Raw genomic sequence first — 15,489 nt, forward strand, 5'->3', positions numbered from 1 at the left:
AAAATTTCCGGGTGAAACTTTTTGCGATGTAAAGTAGAGGAACAGGACTACCATTCTGCGAAAAAAAACTGAGATCGAAGTATTACATTTCGAATGGTGGGGGCGAGAAGTGGGGGGAGGTTCAATTTTGTGGGCGCGATAACTCTAGCAAATTAAAAGCTTTCTCCCCGAAATTTTTACAGAAGGAAGATCTTACTTTGTTCTAGGCTGGTATTGAATTTGAGCGAAATCGGACGAGCCGTTTAAAAATGGCGAGCTTTGAAAGTTTTAGGCGGGGGGTGTGCGGCAAAAGAGGAGAGAAGCCGCACAGTGGGTCACGACCTGAAAATTGGTGGACAAGACGGCAATGTTGTCGCACAGTGGGTCACGATCTGAAAGTTGGTGGACAAGACGGCAATGTTGTCGCACAGAGGGTCACGAACTGAAAGTTGGTGGACAAGACGGCAATGTTGTCGCACAGTGGGTCACGAAACGAAAATTGGTGGATAAGACGGCAATGTTGTCGTACGATGGGTCACGAACTGATGAACTGATAATTGGTGGACACGATGGCCATATTGTCGCACAGTGGGTTACAGACTGATAATTGGTGGACAAGAAAGACGGCAATGTTGTCCCACAGTGGGTTATGGAGATTCATCCATCGTCATTCGAGCTTGCGGGCTTGCCACAGCGATGGTTAACATTGTTTCATACCAGACATTACATGTGGATTGTTTGTTGCAATCTGGCGACATGAAGTCCTTATTCGAATAATCAATGCCTCCATCCTCCAACGTAAATCCAACCTCCAAAGATTGATAACTCCCCGCCCCCGCCCCTCCCTTCGGAAAATACACTCTTCCCGCGGTGGACGCGCGGGTCACTTAAAAGACAGAACAACTGAGGCCGGACACTCAAACTAAAAAACGCGCGCGAAGCGCGCGTCCTGGGGGGGCGAGGCCCCCCCAAAAACCGGCGCGGAGCGAAGCGGAGCGCCGGTTTTTTTTTTTTATTTCTTGTAAATCAACTTCAGAGTATGCTCTAACTGATAAAAAAAAAAAAAAATCGTGGGTATGCAGCTTCTTCCTTGGTTAATCATACTTTTTAGCAAAAAACGCTCAAAAAAAGTTGAGTTCGGGGTAGGATGGTTCTTATTTTTCGACTTTTCGAAAATCAAATGTCTGATCCCCCATAAAGTTGTCTTTTGGTGTGAAATGAACGTACAAAAAATTTCAGCCGGATCGGATCATCCTAAGTGGTGCTGCCGGGGCCGACAAGTCTCCAAGCGGGAACTTCAAATTTGGGACGCGATTCGATCGCGTTTTTCCGTCATTTCGCGGATTTTTCCCCTATAAAATGTGGCTACGGCTTTAAAATTTTTGAAAGTAACACACTTTTTAGGGTACTTTACAAGAAAAATAACACAAGTTACCTCACCACTTTTAAATTCTTTTAAATTGCCTTTTTTCACCCCTCAAAGGGGCCACATCGTGCGATTTCGGCAATTTTTCCTAACATTCTCCCTGTCCGGTGTGCCTTTTTCCTACCTTTAAAATGTTGCTACAGCTTTGAAATTGTATGAGGTAACACACTTTTTAGGGTATTTTACAAGAAAAATAACATACTTTATCTTACTACTTTTTAAATGCCCTTTCCCACCCTTCAAAGGAGCCTCATCGTGCGTTTTCGCCGACTTTTCGTGACATTCTCCTGGCACGGTTTGCCTGACCGAGTTAAAATTCTTTGACAAATCAAAAGCAAAAACGCTTCAGATTCATGAAGTAGAGTGTCTACCACGTCATCTAAGCCAAAAAGAAAGATATTCTGTCCAGCTCCTGGAAAATAAAGTCGACTGGAAGGTATTGTAGGGCTAAAAGGGGCAACTAACTTTGAGGAGACTTGTCGGCCCCGGCGGCACCACTTAGGATGATCCGATCCGGCTGAAATTTTTTGTACGTTCATTTCACACCAAAAGACAACTTTATGGGGGATCAGACATTTGATTTTCGAAAAGTCGAAAAATAAGAACCACCCTACCCCGAACTCAACTTTTTTTGAGCGTTTTTTGCTAAAAAGTATGATTAACCAAGGAAGAAGCTGCATACCCACGATTTTTATTTTTGTATCAGTTAGAGCATACTCTGAAGTTGATTTACAAAAAAAAAAAAAGTTGGCAACATCTCGTTAGCTTCGGTTGCTACGCCCATTTTAAGAAAACTAGTTTTTAGCTTTAAAAATCAGGGCTAAAACGGCGTATCTTCGGCTCGGTTGTCCCTCCTGAGTGAGTTGGGTTCAATTGGGAATCTTGCCCTTAAAATACATACTAACACGAATTAGTGTGCCAAATTTCATCTTAAAATCTTTAAAACTCCAAAACTTATGAGACTTTTTCAAACACAAGACATTCCCGTTTTCGGAGTTTGGCAAGTGCATTTTTAGAAAACGCCATAAAACTTCAAGAATTTTTTTCTCAAGAAGTATTGAAGGTATGAAGCTGAAATTTTGGGTTTTTTCTTATATTGACCGATAGATTAAGTAAAAAAAAAATCATGAAAATCTGAGTCGGGGTGGTTACACGTCCGTTCGAATAGACATGGATCCCTAAGATCACGCAGTTAGTAGGTAAAATTCTCGTTTTTTTTTTTAAATTTTCATATTTTTTACCGGGTTTCAAATAGTCTATTGGCGGATATCACGCTCATTACCCCAGCCCCGGGTGACCATTGCCTGAGACCATCAAACTCAGGCCACCTGACGGGGAATCGAACCCGGAACCTCTCGGTCCTAGGGCTGACGCTACAACCACTACAGAAGGCTAACAGGCATGCCCTCTTTCAATTCCTTACTCACCTTTAATTTAGATTACTAACCAGGTAAGTCAGGCAGATCCAAAGGAACGTCTATTTCAGGAACTTCCTGCAGAGTTGGTGCATAAAAGTAGTTTGTAGCAATTTTCAGATTGGCTTGATCACCTCCAGAAATAGATGAAGGTGCAGCATCAAGTTCCTCTTTCCTCTCATCCTCTTCAATCAACAAACGCATTTTTGATGCTACTCCAAGTGGATCCCGCATAACATATTTTTTGTACCTAAATGACAATTACTCAAATTCATTTAAAAGGTTTAAAGCAAGGCTCCTGATATGATTAAAAACATAGAAATTTCAGGCATTATTTAAACGGACAAAAGATGAAAAAAATTTAGAAGATGATGTTTTCTCTACAGAAAAACAATTTGACCTTGAGATACCTTCAATTTCCATTACCTTTGTTTTTGAGTCACAAAAGCCAGTAAAAATCTGATACCCAACATAATGGATGGATAGATCCTTGTTAAAAACGACCATGTTGGCGAGTGAAACATGGTGACACCACAAATTGAGGTGCTAACATGTTACCACAATTGGGCCAAGACGGTAACATACACTGGTTTCATCGCCGTCTCTTAGAGTCTTAGACCGTATTGATGCATGTTGCTCTGATGTTAATAACATATTCCCAACACATGTTGTTTATACTGTTGGAAACGATACAATCTCGACATGTTACCCACATAGTCGTTTTCAGCCTGGTGTGTATAGTATGCTGATAAAGAAATTGCTTCGAAATGATGATGCTACAATGGCAGTGACTAAAAGCATGTAATCATGGGAGTTGAGAATCACATTGAGCATGAGGTCTTAATTGAATCACCTTCTCCGAAATATAGTTGCGTTCACAGAATGACAGGAGAGCATCAGAGAGCAGAAAAGTTAAAGGCTAGAAGTTGAATAAGAGATGAAGGTGTGCTAGGCACCTGGATGACTTAAAGGTAGGGAATTAAAGTGATTATATTTTGCACAGCCCTTCAGAGTAGTGTAATGGAGATGTTGCATGTGTGAGGGATTTGCGATTTGACTGCTAATTCTTATGTAAAAGTTCACGAGACACAAGATGGTGCCACTGGTTTTCTCTGAAATCATCTCCCAAGCTCAAAAAAAGCTCTCAAAGTGAGGCCAAAATGGAGGGGATATCCCGCCCTACCTTGAGAGTCCACTTCTACATCAAAACAAACTCTCCATGCAAAGATAGGGAGCAAATACATTGACAGGGCTGCCACTTCATTTGGGGACTCCAAAACTGAAAACATGGCAACCCTGTTGATGTATTTGCTCCCTATCTTTGCATGGAGAGTTTGTTATGATTTAGAGAAGGACTCTCAGGGTAGGGCAGGATATCCCCTCCATTTTGGCCTCACTTTGAGAGCTTTTTTTGAGCTTGGGAGATGATTTCAGAGAAAACCAGTGGCACCATCATCGTGTTCCTCGCGAACTTATACATAAGAAACAACAGTCAAATCGCAAATCCCTCACACATGCAACATCTCCATTGAACCAACTTGTGCATATTTGTGTAAAAATTATCATGCCTATTTTAATTTCATGAGGAGGAAAACATAAGTAACCAGAAGAAAAGACTAATTACAAATTTGAGCAACATTCTAGAATCTTAGGCTCTTTCTCTTCAATCAGCAGAAATTTTCTTCACTTTTAATCCTCTTAGATATTCACACGCATTCCTATTTACAGATATTCCCGATTTTACACAGATATTCATGAATATTGCCGACTTGACTGCTCAAATGAGGGTCTGTACTCAACATTTATACATAACTTTACAAAATGATCGCTCAATTAAACACTGAAACTCTCTAAAGAAGAAAACATAAGCAGAAGATAAAAGCACTTACAAATTCTCAGCAGTGTTGAACAAAAGTAATGAGCTGACGTCGTATAAGTTGGGAGGAAGACTGCCCAAACCCTCTTCAAGTGCTATATCCACATTCTTGCGAAGTAGTTTACCACTGACTTTGACATGATAAAATTTCAACTTCTCCTGAGGAAGGAATCCACAAATCCAAGGATGAAAACTTAAAATGACAACTGACAACAGAGTTCAATGCCAATAATTCGGCAATTATTGAAATTGGTGTGACAATACTGACTAGATGCTTGGTCCTCAGAATTCTCTACCTGATGAGATAAATCAATTGTCAATTATTTGTCCAATTGAGACAACTCACAGTGGGCTAGAATGTGTCTCTAGCGTTGCTTAATTGATAACTCCCACTAGATCAGATGTATCGTTCAAAACTTGATAATTCCTAGGGTACTTAGATGTGCTCCCTCCAAATTTTGTCTTGAAAAAGCCAGAAAAAAATCTAAATGTACGTTTCATGCGTCGAGAGCCGAAGAAATCACTCAGTAAAAAAAGGAGTGTTTTATGATTCCTATAAAATGGAGGAAACACAACCATTGGACAAAAAAATGTCATCTCAAAATTCTATTACAAGGAGAATATTTTCACTTTTACAGATCCCAAAATTATTGATTTTTGGCAGCAGGACATGAGATCGAAGTGGCCTAAAAAATGAATCTTAAAAAACGCAATTTTTCAAATGTTGCAGACCGGCAAAGTGTCATTGCGCTTTGTTGCGCTTTTCTCCATTGTATTTTTAGAAAGCATTCATCCTACCGGTACATATACCAAAGCAGAAATGGTACAAACCCGTACAACCCTATTTGGCCGATTCTTTTTGAGGTGACCTCCAATTTCCGTGAAAATCAGATACAGGGTGATCCAAAAGTCCCTTCCACCGCCTCCAACTTTTTACTTAATTGAGGTAAAGATTTGAAACTTGGGGAATGTTCCTAGGTCAAAGGGAGCCAGTCCATATGAGATTGGTCCAAAGATCTTTTGAGAACTTAAATTAATGACCCAGGTGGTGCTTTGTGCCAACTTTCATACGATAAAACGCCTTTCTACAAAATCTACAGCCCTTATCAGTGAGCTCTTCAAGTGATCAAAGTGCCCTCGCTATATGACACGCAACCCTTCAATTTTGAGCTTAGTCCAAAGATCTCTTAGGAATTTGAATTAATGACCCAGGTGGTGCTTTGTAGAGTACTTTCATAGACAGAGTATGGTCATTTGTATCTTTTTACTACAGGAAAACTGTGCCGCTTTTTGATTGGTCAAAGAGTTTTTAGGCTTCATGATGCTCTTACGGCCGTAAATAAACAAACAAGATGGCGACTCACCGTAACGTTGATAAGAAGCTTAACAATTTAAACTAGCATATCTAAGAATAACACATGAAAAACACATGAAAACACAGTAAAATTGCCTTTCGACTGTATCACAGGAGGATGTGAGATGTGCATAACCTCAAACTTTTTTTTTTTTTTTTTTTTTTTTATTGAGAGTTTAGTGGCTTCTATTCCTTTCGGAATCTACAGCCATCTATAGGCACTATTTATTGTCCGAAGACATCAGGGAGTTTGGTAGACATCCATGCTCGGGCTTACAAATTTTCACGGATTAAGGCCGAGCGAATTCTGCTTACAGATCCACTCGTCAGTTCCATGAAAATTTGTCGCCACCACCGGGATTCGAACCCGGGACCTATTGACCTAGAGTCAGACGCGCTAACCACTAGGCCAACCTGGCCGGCAACCTCAAACTTGCTTGCTGATAGCAGCCATCTTGTTTGTTTATTTAGGGCCGTAAGAACATCGTGTCAGCCTATTTTCACGCAACCAATGAGAAACCGGCACGGAACTGGCCATACTCTGTCCATGAAGGTACTCTAGTGCTTTTATGCCAAAAGACTACGTGCAAAACGGGCCATTTGGGGCTCGGGGCGGATACCTTTGTGATTTTCCCTATACATTCACCTAACAATGCCCAATCTTTTCCCAAAGTTTCAAGCCCCCCAAAAATTTTGGGGAGACGCGGCGGGGGGTCAAAGTTAAAAACCGGCAAAATTTTCGCGAATTTATTACTCAAAAACCAAGAAGTTTTGAAAAACGCGGTTTAAACGAGCATATTCAGCGTGACGAAAGCTTTCAGAAAATGTATAACATCATAGGGTTTTGTCAACTTCAGCTCGAGTTATCGCCTCCGAAGCGCCGGAACGCTCAAAAAAGACCCCTTATTTTTTCACGTTTGGGCCGATTTAAAAAAAAGCCATTTTTTTATTTTGATGAAAAACTGATATGTTGTTTCTGACTCTCTGTAGCCCCTCTAGCTCTTTACCGCATGCTGGGGAAATGTTTTGGTCGCGAGTTATAAGAGCGGAAAGGAGCGAATGTGGGGGAAATCGGCTATTTTAAACTGCCCGCGCGGCGTTGATCGGAGGGAAAACGTCCCCTCCCACTCAGTGCGCCGAATCATACTCCTCTGCCGACCTCGCATTGTTACCACATGTCTCTTGATCCGTCGCCGCGCGCAGTTTAAAATAGCCGATTTTCCCGACATTAGCTCCTTTCCGCTCTTATAACTTGCGACCAAAACATTTCCCCAGCATGCGGTAAAGAGCTAGAGGGGCCACAGAGAGTCAGGAACAACATATCAGTTTTTCATCAAAATAAAAAAATGGCTTTTTGTTAAATCGGCCCAAACATGAAAAAATAAGGGGTCTTTTCTGAGCGTTCCGGCGCTTCGGAGGCGATTACTCGAGCTGAAGTTGACAAAACCCTATGATGTTATACATTTTCTGAAAGCTCTCGTCACGCTGAATACGCTCGTTTAAACCGCGTCTTCCAAAACTTCTTGGTTTTTGAGCAATAAATTCGCGAAAATTTTGCCGGTTTTTAACTTTGACCCCCCGCCGCGTCTCCCCAAAATTTTTGGGGGGCTTGAAACTTTGGGAAAAGATGGGGCATTGTTAGGTGGATGAATAGGGCAAGTCTCAAAGGTATCCACCTCGAGCCCCAAATGGCCCGTTTTGCACGTAGTCCTTTCAAAGAATTAAAGGCATTTTTTCAAAATCTACAGTCCGTCAAAGTGAGCTCTTCGTGTGATTTCGCGGAACAAAGTGCCCTCGCCATATGGCCCGTATCCCTTCAATTTTGAGTTTAGTCCAAAGATCTTTTAGGAACTTAAATTAATGATCTAGGTGGTGTGCTTGATGCAGGGTTGCCACAAAAATTTGGCAATGATTTTCCCTGACTTTTCCAGGTTTTCCCTGACGAAAAATGGAGAAATTCCCTGACCTTTGAGAACGCGCGCCATGATCGCACAGCCAAAGTTACACCTTCCTAGCTACCATTGCACTAATATAGCGTCTCATTTGAAACGCGCTTAAGCTAAGGAGTCTAATTAATTGCAGAACATTTGGAAATACAAAAAGAGTTGTTAACTTTTTCTTTTAATTTTGATGCTTTTGACTTTCTTGAGCAACCCAATGATTGTTTCAGAAATGAAAACTTTTGAACGATTGTTCTTTTGAAGAAACACTCTTAAAAAAAGGGTCTTCCCTGGTGTTCGTTTCTCTATTTATTATCCCTCCCTTCCCAGGATTTTTCAAACACCTATTTTTAAAGTGAGCTTCAAATGGTTTATTTTTTCAAGAACTTTGATGCTTTGTTTGCAATAATTTTAGACACTCGAATTACTTTAAAGAAGAAAATTCAACAGTTAGTGGTTAGTCATCGCTAGTAGTTGAAATTTCAAAAATACACACAAAAACTGGGCATTCCAATTTGCGTTGCTTGTTGCGTTGGCGACCAAATACGGCTGCATAAGTTAACTCTTGAATGCATTGCGAGATATGCCACTTCATCGTAATTTATATTGCGTTCAAAACCGAAAAAAGAAAGATTTTAAGCAACTCGTGAAAATTATCAATTTTTTCCTGACTTTTAGCTGTTTTTGGTCAAAGTCCCTGACTTTTCCAGGTTTTCCAAAGCATTTTTTCCCCCCTAACTTTTCCAGGTTTTCCAGAGCACTTTTTTTCCCCCTGACTTTTCCAGGTTTTCCCTGAATTCCCTGACCGTGGCAACCCTGTTGATGCCCACTTTGAAAGAATGAGAGACATTTTTCAAAATTTACAGTCCTTCAAAATGAGCTATCCCTGTGATTTTGCTGAGAATCGACCATGGCCCCTATCCCCCCTAAATTTTAGTTTACCCCAAAATCGTTAGACGTGCACAGGGAGACCATAGATATGATCTTCTCTGCAAATTTTGAATGAAATTGAATAGATACTTTCTGAGATATTGCTGTACACAGATTTGGGGGACGCCGGACGGACGGACACACATTTTTTCAACTATGGTTATTTTGACTCCTGGGACCTTAACCCTTAGATGACTAACCGGGTCTCTCAGGCCCGGCGGCTTTTTATTTTTCGCGCCACGGCGGCTGTAATTAACCTAGGAGTCTGTCTTTCACAAATAGCTCTACAAATATCCTTAAAAACATTATTCTTAAAAAAAAAAATTTTAAATTTTTTTTTTAGGCACAGCAATTTTTTTTCATGTCTACCCCTAGAAAAACCAACCTGGGCCTGCGAGGCCTGTATTGAGAATGTATGGGTATTTGATAGATGCGATGCTTTTTTCTATGTTTTTGGAAGAATTTTATGATTTTTATACTTCGTCTTCTATTACCAAGGCCCAAAATTGTCCCTCCACCCATAAACTGCCCCCGTCCCCCTTTAGATCTCCCCCCTCTCTCCCCAGTCCCCTCAGATCTAGGAGCCTCTCATTATAAGCACACTTTTATAAATTTTTTGAGATTTTGAGGAAGTTACATTGAAGAAACATTATTACCCCTATAAGTATACTTGAATTTGAGAGGGAAGGGGCAACCTTGCCCACCTCTCCCCCTCCTTCCGGTGTAGGCAAAAAAAGTAGTACTTTCCGATGTGTTTCTTTCAAAGTTTTGCACTTAGAAGGTTTATTTTTTCACTTCGTGAAAAGAAAAGAAAAGTCTCAAACGTATTACTGTACTATTACTACTAATAAGTCGCTCTTGTGGCGCTCCTGTGCGATCTGCGAAACCCAACCGCCACTGACAGCGATCGTGCCAGAGCACCTTTGCTGTAATAGTTGTAGCTGAGGAGTGGTCATGGAGGTGATATACTGTCTAAGAACTTTAAAAGCACCATGCGTTATTTTCTTACAACTAAAAGGTAACGCCTTAACATATTCACCTTATTACAAGAATCACCTAAAATTAAAATAATAATAAGTAAATAAAAAGTCTGATTTTCTTGACCTTCAGTAATTTTTTTTTGTTTTGTTTTTCCTAAAATCTTTCCTACTTATGTATATTGTCCGTCTTCTTACTACTGGAATCATTATTCATTATCTACTTTTACTTTTTAACGATCCAAGAGTTTTTACGACTTAAATTTAGGTGTTTCTTGTGATATGGTGAATATGTAAAGGCGTTATCTTTTAGTTGTAAGAAAATATCGCATGGTGCTTGTACAGTTCTTAGGCAGTACATTTCCTCCATGACGACTTCTCAGCTACAACTATTACAGCAAAACCTCAGGAAAACCATTAGAAACTTCACAAGAAATTTTGTCCCGCGTTTATCTCATAATTCACTGTGAGTAAATTTGCTCTCACTTGTCGAAAAGTTTGAAATAATTTAGAAGTATTCCATAAATAACAACAATACATAACGCATATGAACGCCAACGTAGAGGACGCCCTGTCAAATCATGGATTGAGGGAATAAGGCTTGAAATGAGGAGATGCGCTCTGCCGGAGGTGCTCTGGCAAGATCGCTGTCAGTGGCGGGTGGGTGTCGCAGAGCGCACAGAAGCGCCATGAGAGCGACTTAATAGTAGTAATAGTACAGTAATACATTTTAGACTTTTCTTTTCTTTCACGAAATGAAAAAATAAACCTTCTAAGTGCAAAACTTTGAAAGAAACACATCGGAGAGTACTACTATTTTTGGCTACCGGAAGGAGGGGGAGGGGGGAGGGTGGGCAAGGTCGCCCCCTCCTTCTCAAATTCAAGTATACTTAAAGGGTAATAATGCTCCTTCAATTTAACTTCCTCAAATCCTGAAAAAAGATATAAAAATGTGTTTACAATGAAAGAATCATAGATCTGAGGGGACTGGGGAGAGGAGAGGGATGTTTAGGGGGGCTGGGGGGGCAGCCAATGGGTGAAACAAAAAATTTGGGACCTTGGTTATAGAAGTCAAAGTATGAAAATCATACAATTCATCCAAAAATAGAGAAAAAAGCATTGTAGCCATCAAATTACCATATATTCTCAATACGGGCCTCGCAGGCCCAGGTTAGTCTTTCGTGTAGGTAAAAACGGTCAGTCATCTAAGGGTTAAAACGTCTAGAAATGATGAAATTTCAACTTTTTTTTTCTTTCTTCTTCTTGGAAGATGACAATACTTCCTCTACCCTAGGGGAGCTCGTGGAGACTAAATAATTTTTCTTTCACAGGAAAAGTGGTTAGGCACTACTGGAACCCTTTGAGAAGGGACAACGCGGGGCATTTGTGCGCTAGGGCCTGTAGTAGGTGCCTGACCACTATTCCCGCCAAAAAAGTCGAATCGATCACGGAAATACGCAAAAAACGAGAATGTGCCTACTTTTACCCCTACCTACCATACCACTTTTCTGACTTGTTCGTGATCGATTTTCGTACAGGAAGTGGATACTAGTTGAGATAAAGCAAAAGAGAAGGAGGAGTTGTATGAACAGTAGCGCATTTAGTTACTGGCGCTTGCATAAATGCAGAAGCTGGTTCATTTAATTTTGAATGATTTTGTTTTGGGAATTTTAGGATGAAGTATCCGGTTTTATCGCGACGCAATAATTTTCTCACTTACTTTCTTTCTTTTTCGCCCAATGCAGATAATTTGCATAATTGCATAAATGCAAATGCATTTGCATAAATGCAAATATTTGCATTGGGCGAAAAAGAAAGAAAGTAAGTGACCATGATTCCCGATAAAGAAAACAAAGAAGTAGTAGCAATTATTTTCTGATCAAAAAAATGAACGCTGAAGTTCTGCAGAGATTTGTATCCTTACTTTAAACAAGCGGAAAATTTTTGATGCGTTTTTCAAGAGAATGAGCAATTTTTGTTATAGCACTAAGCAAGGAATAATTTTGATAGTCTTCGTTGCCAAAATAACTTTGTAGCTTCTGTTTCGGGAACTTTTCATGATGATCAGTTCTCAATAATTTTGAGTTGATTTTCTTTTTGCGGAAGGGATAAAAGTGGAGGTGAAGTTCTGAGCTCACAAGAGCTGTGCTAGTTTTTTTTTTTCTTTTTTTTTTCCTGGGTTCTCGGATTTTTCACTGAGATTCTATTTGAATTGAGCAGGGTGTCTACTGAGGTCCACAAAAATAAAATAAGTACTTTTTAGGTACTTAAGGAAAAATTTCAAATTACATGGAAAACATATTCCAGAAAGTTTTTCCAAAAATCGGCGATTTTTTCTCGTTTTTCGGCTAATATCGCAAAAACCGCTCTTTTGTCGAGTAAGTATGTAAGAACTTGCCTTAAAGTAGATAAAATAACGGACATTTTCCACCCAGTCCGAATTTTTCTGATAAATAATATGCCCACAACAAGGTTGCCAAAAAAAATCCCCAAATGTCCAAAATTTCATTTTTTTAGGGTTTTTTGCTTGTAACTTTTTTTCCAGCAATTTTAGAAGGTAAGTGTAACTGCCGAAATGAAAGTAGATTCAAAATGCTACAATTTCGTTTATCAGACTTTGCCCTAGGGCGTAACAAGACGGCTCCACGGCGTTGCCAAAGTTACGGTTTCCAAGGGCATTTTCCGCGGCGGTGCATTTCACGCAACCGCTCCACTCAATTTTACCTGAAAAATTTTGCGAAAAACTTTCTGGAATATGTTTTCTATGTATTTTTTATCCAGTAAAACGCTATTTTGCAGTTTCAGTCGTCAACTACTGAAATTGCAAAATAGCGTTTTTCGAGATAAAAATGCAGTGAAAATGGTTTCGCGCCGTTATCTGATTGGGGAGGGGGAGGAATGGGGGTTGGGGGAAGGGATGCCGAGAGGGGTGAAATCTCTCATTTTATTAATTATAGAGGATATTTAATGCCTTAAAGCAAAATGAAACGTTATGGAGACCATAAAACGTTCCTCATGATGTAGAACTATGATGCAACTTTGCAGCCGATTTCGGCCGTGCGAGTCTCCGACTTCAAGCGCTCCTGACTTCCGCCGAAACAATCACTAGTCCAAAAACTAAGAGTGATCCTATTACCATTTTTTGTCTATTTTAATTTTTGTGCTACCAATTTTGCCGAAAAACCGCTGGGAAAAAAGATATTTGAGAGAACCGCAAAAAATTTCGATTTTTTTCAAATTTCCCGCTATTTACAGCGCGCTCTGGCGGATGGTGTACGCATGTTATCATAACTTTGATACATGATTCTAAACCATAATTTTGTGTACTTTCATTCTGCAAATAACTCTTTTAGCCGCCCGACGCACAAGGAACGAGTTATTATCGATTTTTAGTCAAAAAATGAGATTTGGCAACGTTTTTTCAAGATGGCGGCTTTAACGGCAAAAATCGAAGGCAGAAAACTTCAGATTCGGTTTCAGCGCTAAGAAATACATGAGAACATATTCCAGACAGTTTTTCGCAAAATTTTTCAGGTAAAATTGAGTGGAGCGGTTGCGTGAAATGCACCGCCGCGGAAATTGCCCTTGGAGACCGAACTTTGGCAACGCCGCGAAGCCGTCTTGTTACGCCCTATGGCAAAGTCTGATAAACGAAATTGTAGCATTTTGAATCTACTTTTATTTCGGCAGTTACACTTACCTTCTAAAATTGCTGGAAAAAAAGTTACAAGCAAAAAACCTTAAAAAAATGAAATTTTGGACATTTTGGGATTTTCTTTGGCAACCTTGTTGTGGGCATATTATATTATTTATCAGAAAAATTCGGACTGGGTGGAAAATGTCCGTTATTTTATCTACTTTAAGGCAAGTTCTTACATACTTACTCGAAAAAAGAGCGGTTTTTGCGATATTAGCCGAAAAACGAGAAAAAATCGCCGATTTTTGGTCGTTTTTTTCGATTTTGGAGGGGGGGGGGGTCCCATTACGTGCCGATGTCGCAAATTTTGTTTCTCGTTAAGGACCCTCTATGGATGGGAAATCAGGCGAGAAAAAAAAGTTCCGCTCTTAAAATCGCATGGCAGCCATTATTATCCTCAAATGACTGATCGCAATTCTTCGATTTTGGCACTGCCGCGCGCATCACTTCGGCTATTCCCGTGGCCTTTTCGGCTGTTTCCGTCAAATCGAGGGAAATGCCCAGAGACAAGAGACCCTCCACTAGTATCTTGGCCATTGTGGAAGCTTTTACTTTCGGGACTTCAGCATTCTACTGTTGACTTACCTACATGGTTGATGTTTAACAACGTGTCGGCAGTTTCGTTTCGCAAACAAGTCGAAAATGGTCGAAGTTTGCGAAACTTGTTTGGCTCATGACGTCACCCGAAGCTCATCATTGACCATGTAGGTAGGTCAACAGCCGAAATTGAGGTGATGACTGTTGCTCCCTAATAATTGTCCATAAGGAACTGTTGAATCCCCGAAAGTAAAATCTTCCACCTGTCGCTAGGAGGCCAGTGGAGGGTCTCTTGTCTCTGGAAATGCCTTGTTCCGCTCCTCTACAACAACCGCGCTCTTACGGGCTGACATTGTACTAATACGCCTGACGGCCAACGCACAGAGGGTTGCAGAACTATCAGGTAGGGATGTCGATACTCGGGGAAGTATCGATACTCGGTATCGATACTGGTATCGACTCTAAGCATCGATACCGGTATCGAGCATCGAGCTGAAGTATCGATACTTTAGAGGTATCGATGCCATCGATACTATTTCTGAATTATGCCGTGATTCCGAGTGTGCGTATGTCTGTCGGCCGTTATATTCCGCCAGATTTACGCCTCTCTCGAAACAGCCCTATTTGCGTCCTTAGTCAACTATTTTGAGCCCTTTACTACTTTTATCGAACTGAGCTTTTAACGTTTTTAACGAAAGTAATCATCTTGAGAAACTTGATTACTCCGTCGTTTGTCACAGTGCATAATGAAGGTGAAATAGTGGGGAGAGAAGTATTCAATGTCTTTGGGAGAGAAGTTTTCAAAGAAGAAAAAGAGGCCTTCTTCATGGCCAAATCAGATAAAGTATCGATACCATCGATACTGGGGTCTGATGATCGATACCACATGGTATCGATATCGTTGAGTATCGATGCCAAGTATCGATGAGTATCGATACTTTGGAAGTATCGGTTAAGTATCGACATCCCTACTATCAGGCGATCTAACTGAACGCGCAGCGCAAAATGCGAAAAATTACGGACCTTCCGCGAGATTTACGTACTTTTTAGGTACTTACGGACCGACCTTAAAAAATGCGTACTTTTTCCGGACTTTACGGACTGGTAGACACCCTGCAAATTGAGGCAATATATTTCGGCAATTTTTATTCACCGTGGTAAGCAAAGAAAACCGCAAAGAAAGATTTCCGAAAAAAAAGAAGGGTGGAAAAAGGCGTACTAAGTTCTTACTGTTATATTAAACTTTCCTAGGTTCTCGGAACTCTTCATCGAGATCCTGTCTGAATCAATGTAATTTATTTAAGCTGTTTTATTCCCTGTGGTAAGCAAAAAAACTCCGAAGAGCTCTTGTAAAGGGA

At 40.4% G+C, this 15,489-nt stretch overlaps 2 protein-coding genes across 3 annotated transcripts in view; one reads left to right on the forward strand and one right to left on the reverse strand.

Moving 5' to 3' along the window:
• Positions 1-15,489, forward strand: part of LOC109033309 (proteasome adapter and scaffold protein ECM29) — a 480,922-nt gene that overhangs the window by 392,873 nt on the left and 72,560 nt on the right. The gene's annotated exons all lie outside the window — the stretch shown is intronic.
• The window catches only part of wash (WASH complex subunit washout), a 71,763-nt gene that overhangs the window by 54,383 nt on the left and 1,891 nt on the right, over positions 1-15,489 (reverse strand). For both annotated transcript variants that reach the window (XM_072306343.1, XM_019045880.2), the window contains exons 3-4: positions 4,710-4,855; positions 2,853-3,070 (exon numbers count right to left, since the gene is read on the reverse strand). In XM_072306343.1, coding sequence (XP_072162444.1) covers positions 2,853-3,070; positions 4,710-4,855 — 364 coding nt within the window. The remainder of the gene's footprint in view (positions 1-2,852; positions 3,071-4,709; positions 4,856-15,489) is intronic.

The sequence above is a fragment of the Bemisia tabaci genome, chromosome 1 (assembly GCF_918797505.1).
Source record: "Bemisia tabaci chromosome 1, PGI_BMITA_v3".
NCBI classification, from domain to species: Eukaryota; Metazoa; Arthropoda; class Insecta; order Hemiptera; family Aleyrodidae; genus Bemisia; species Bemisia tabaci.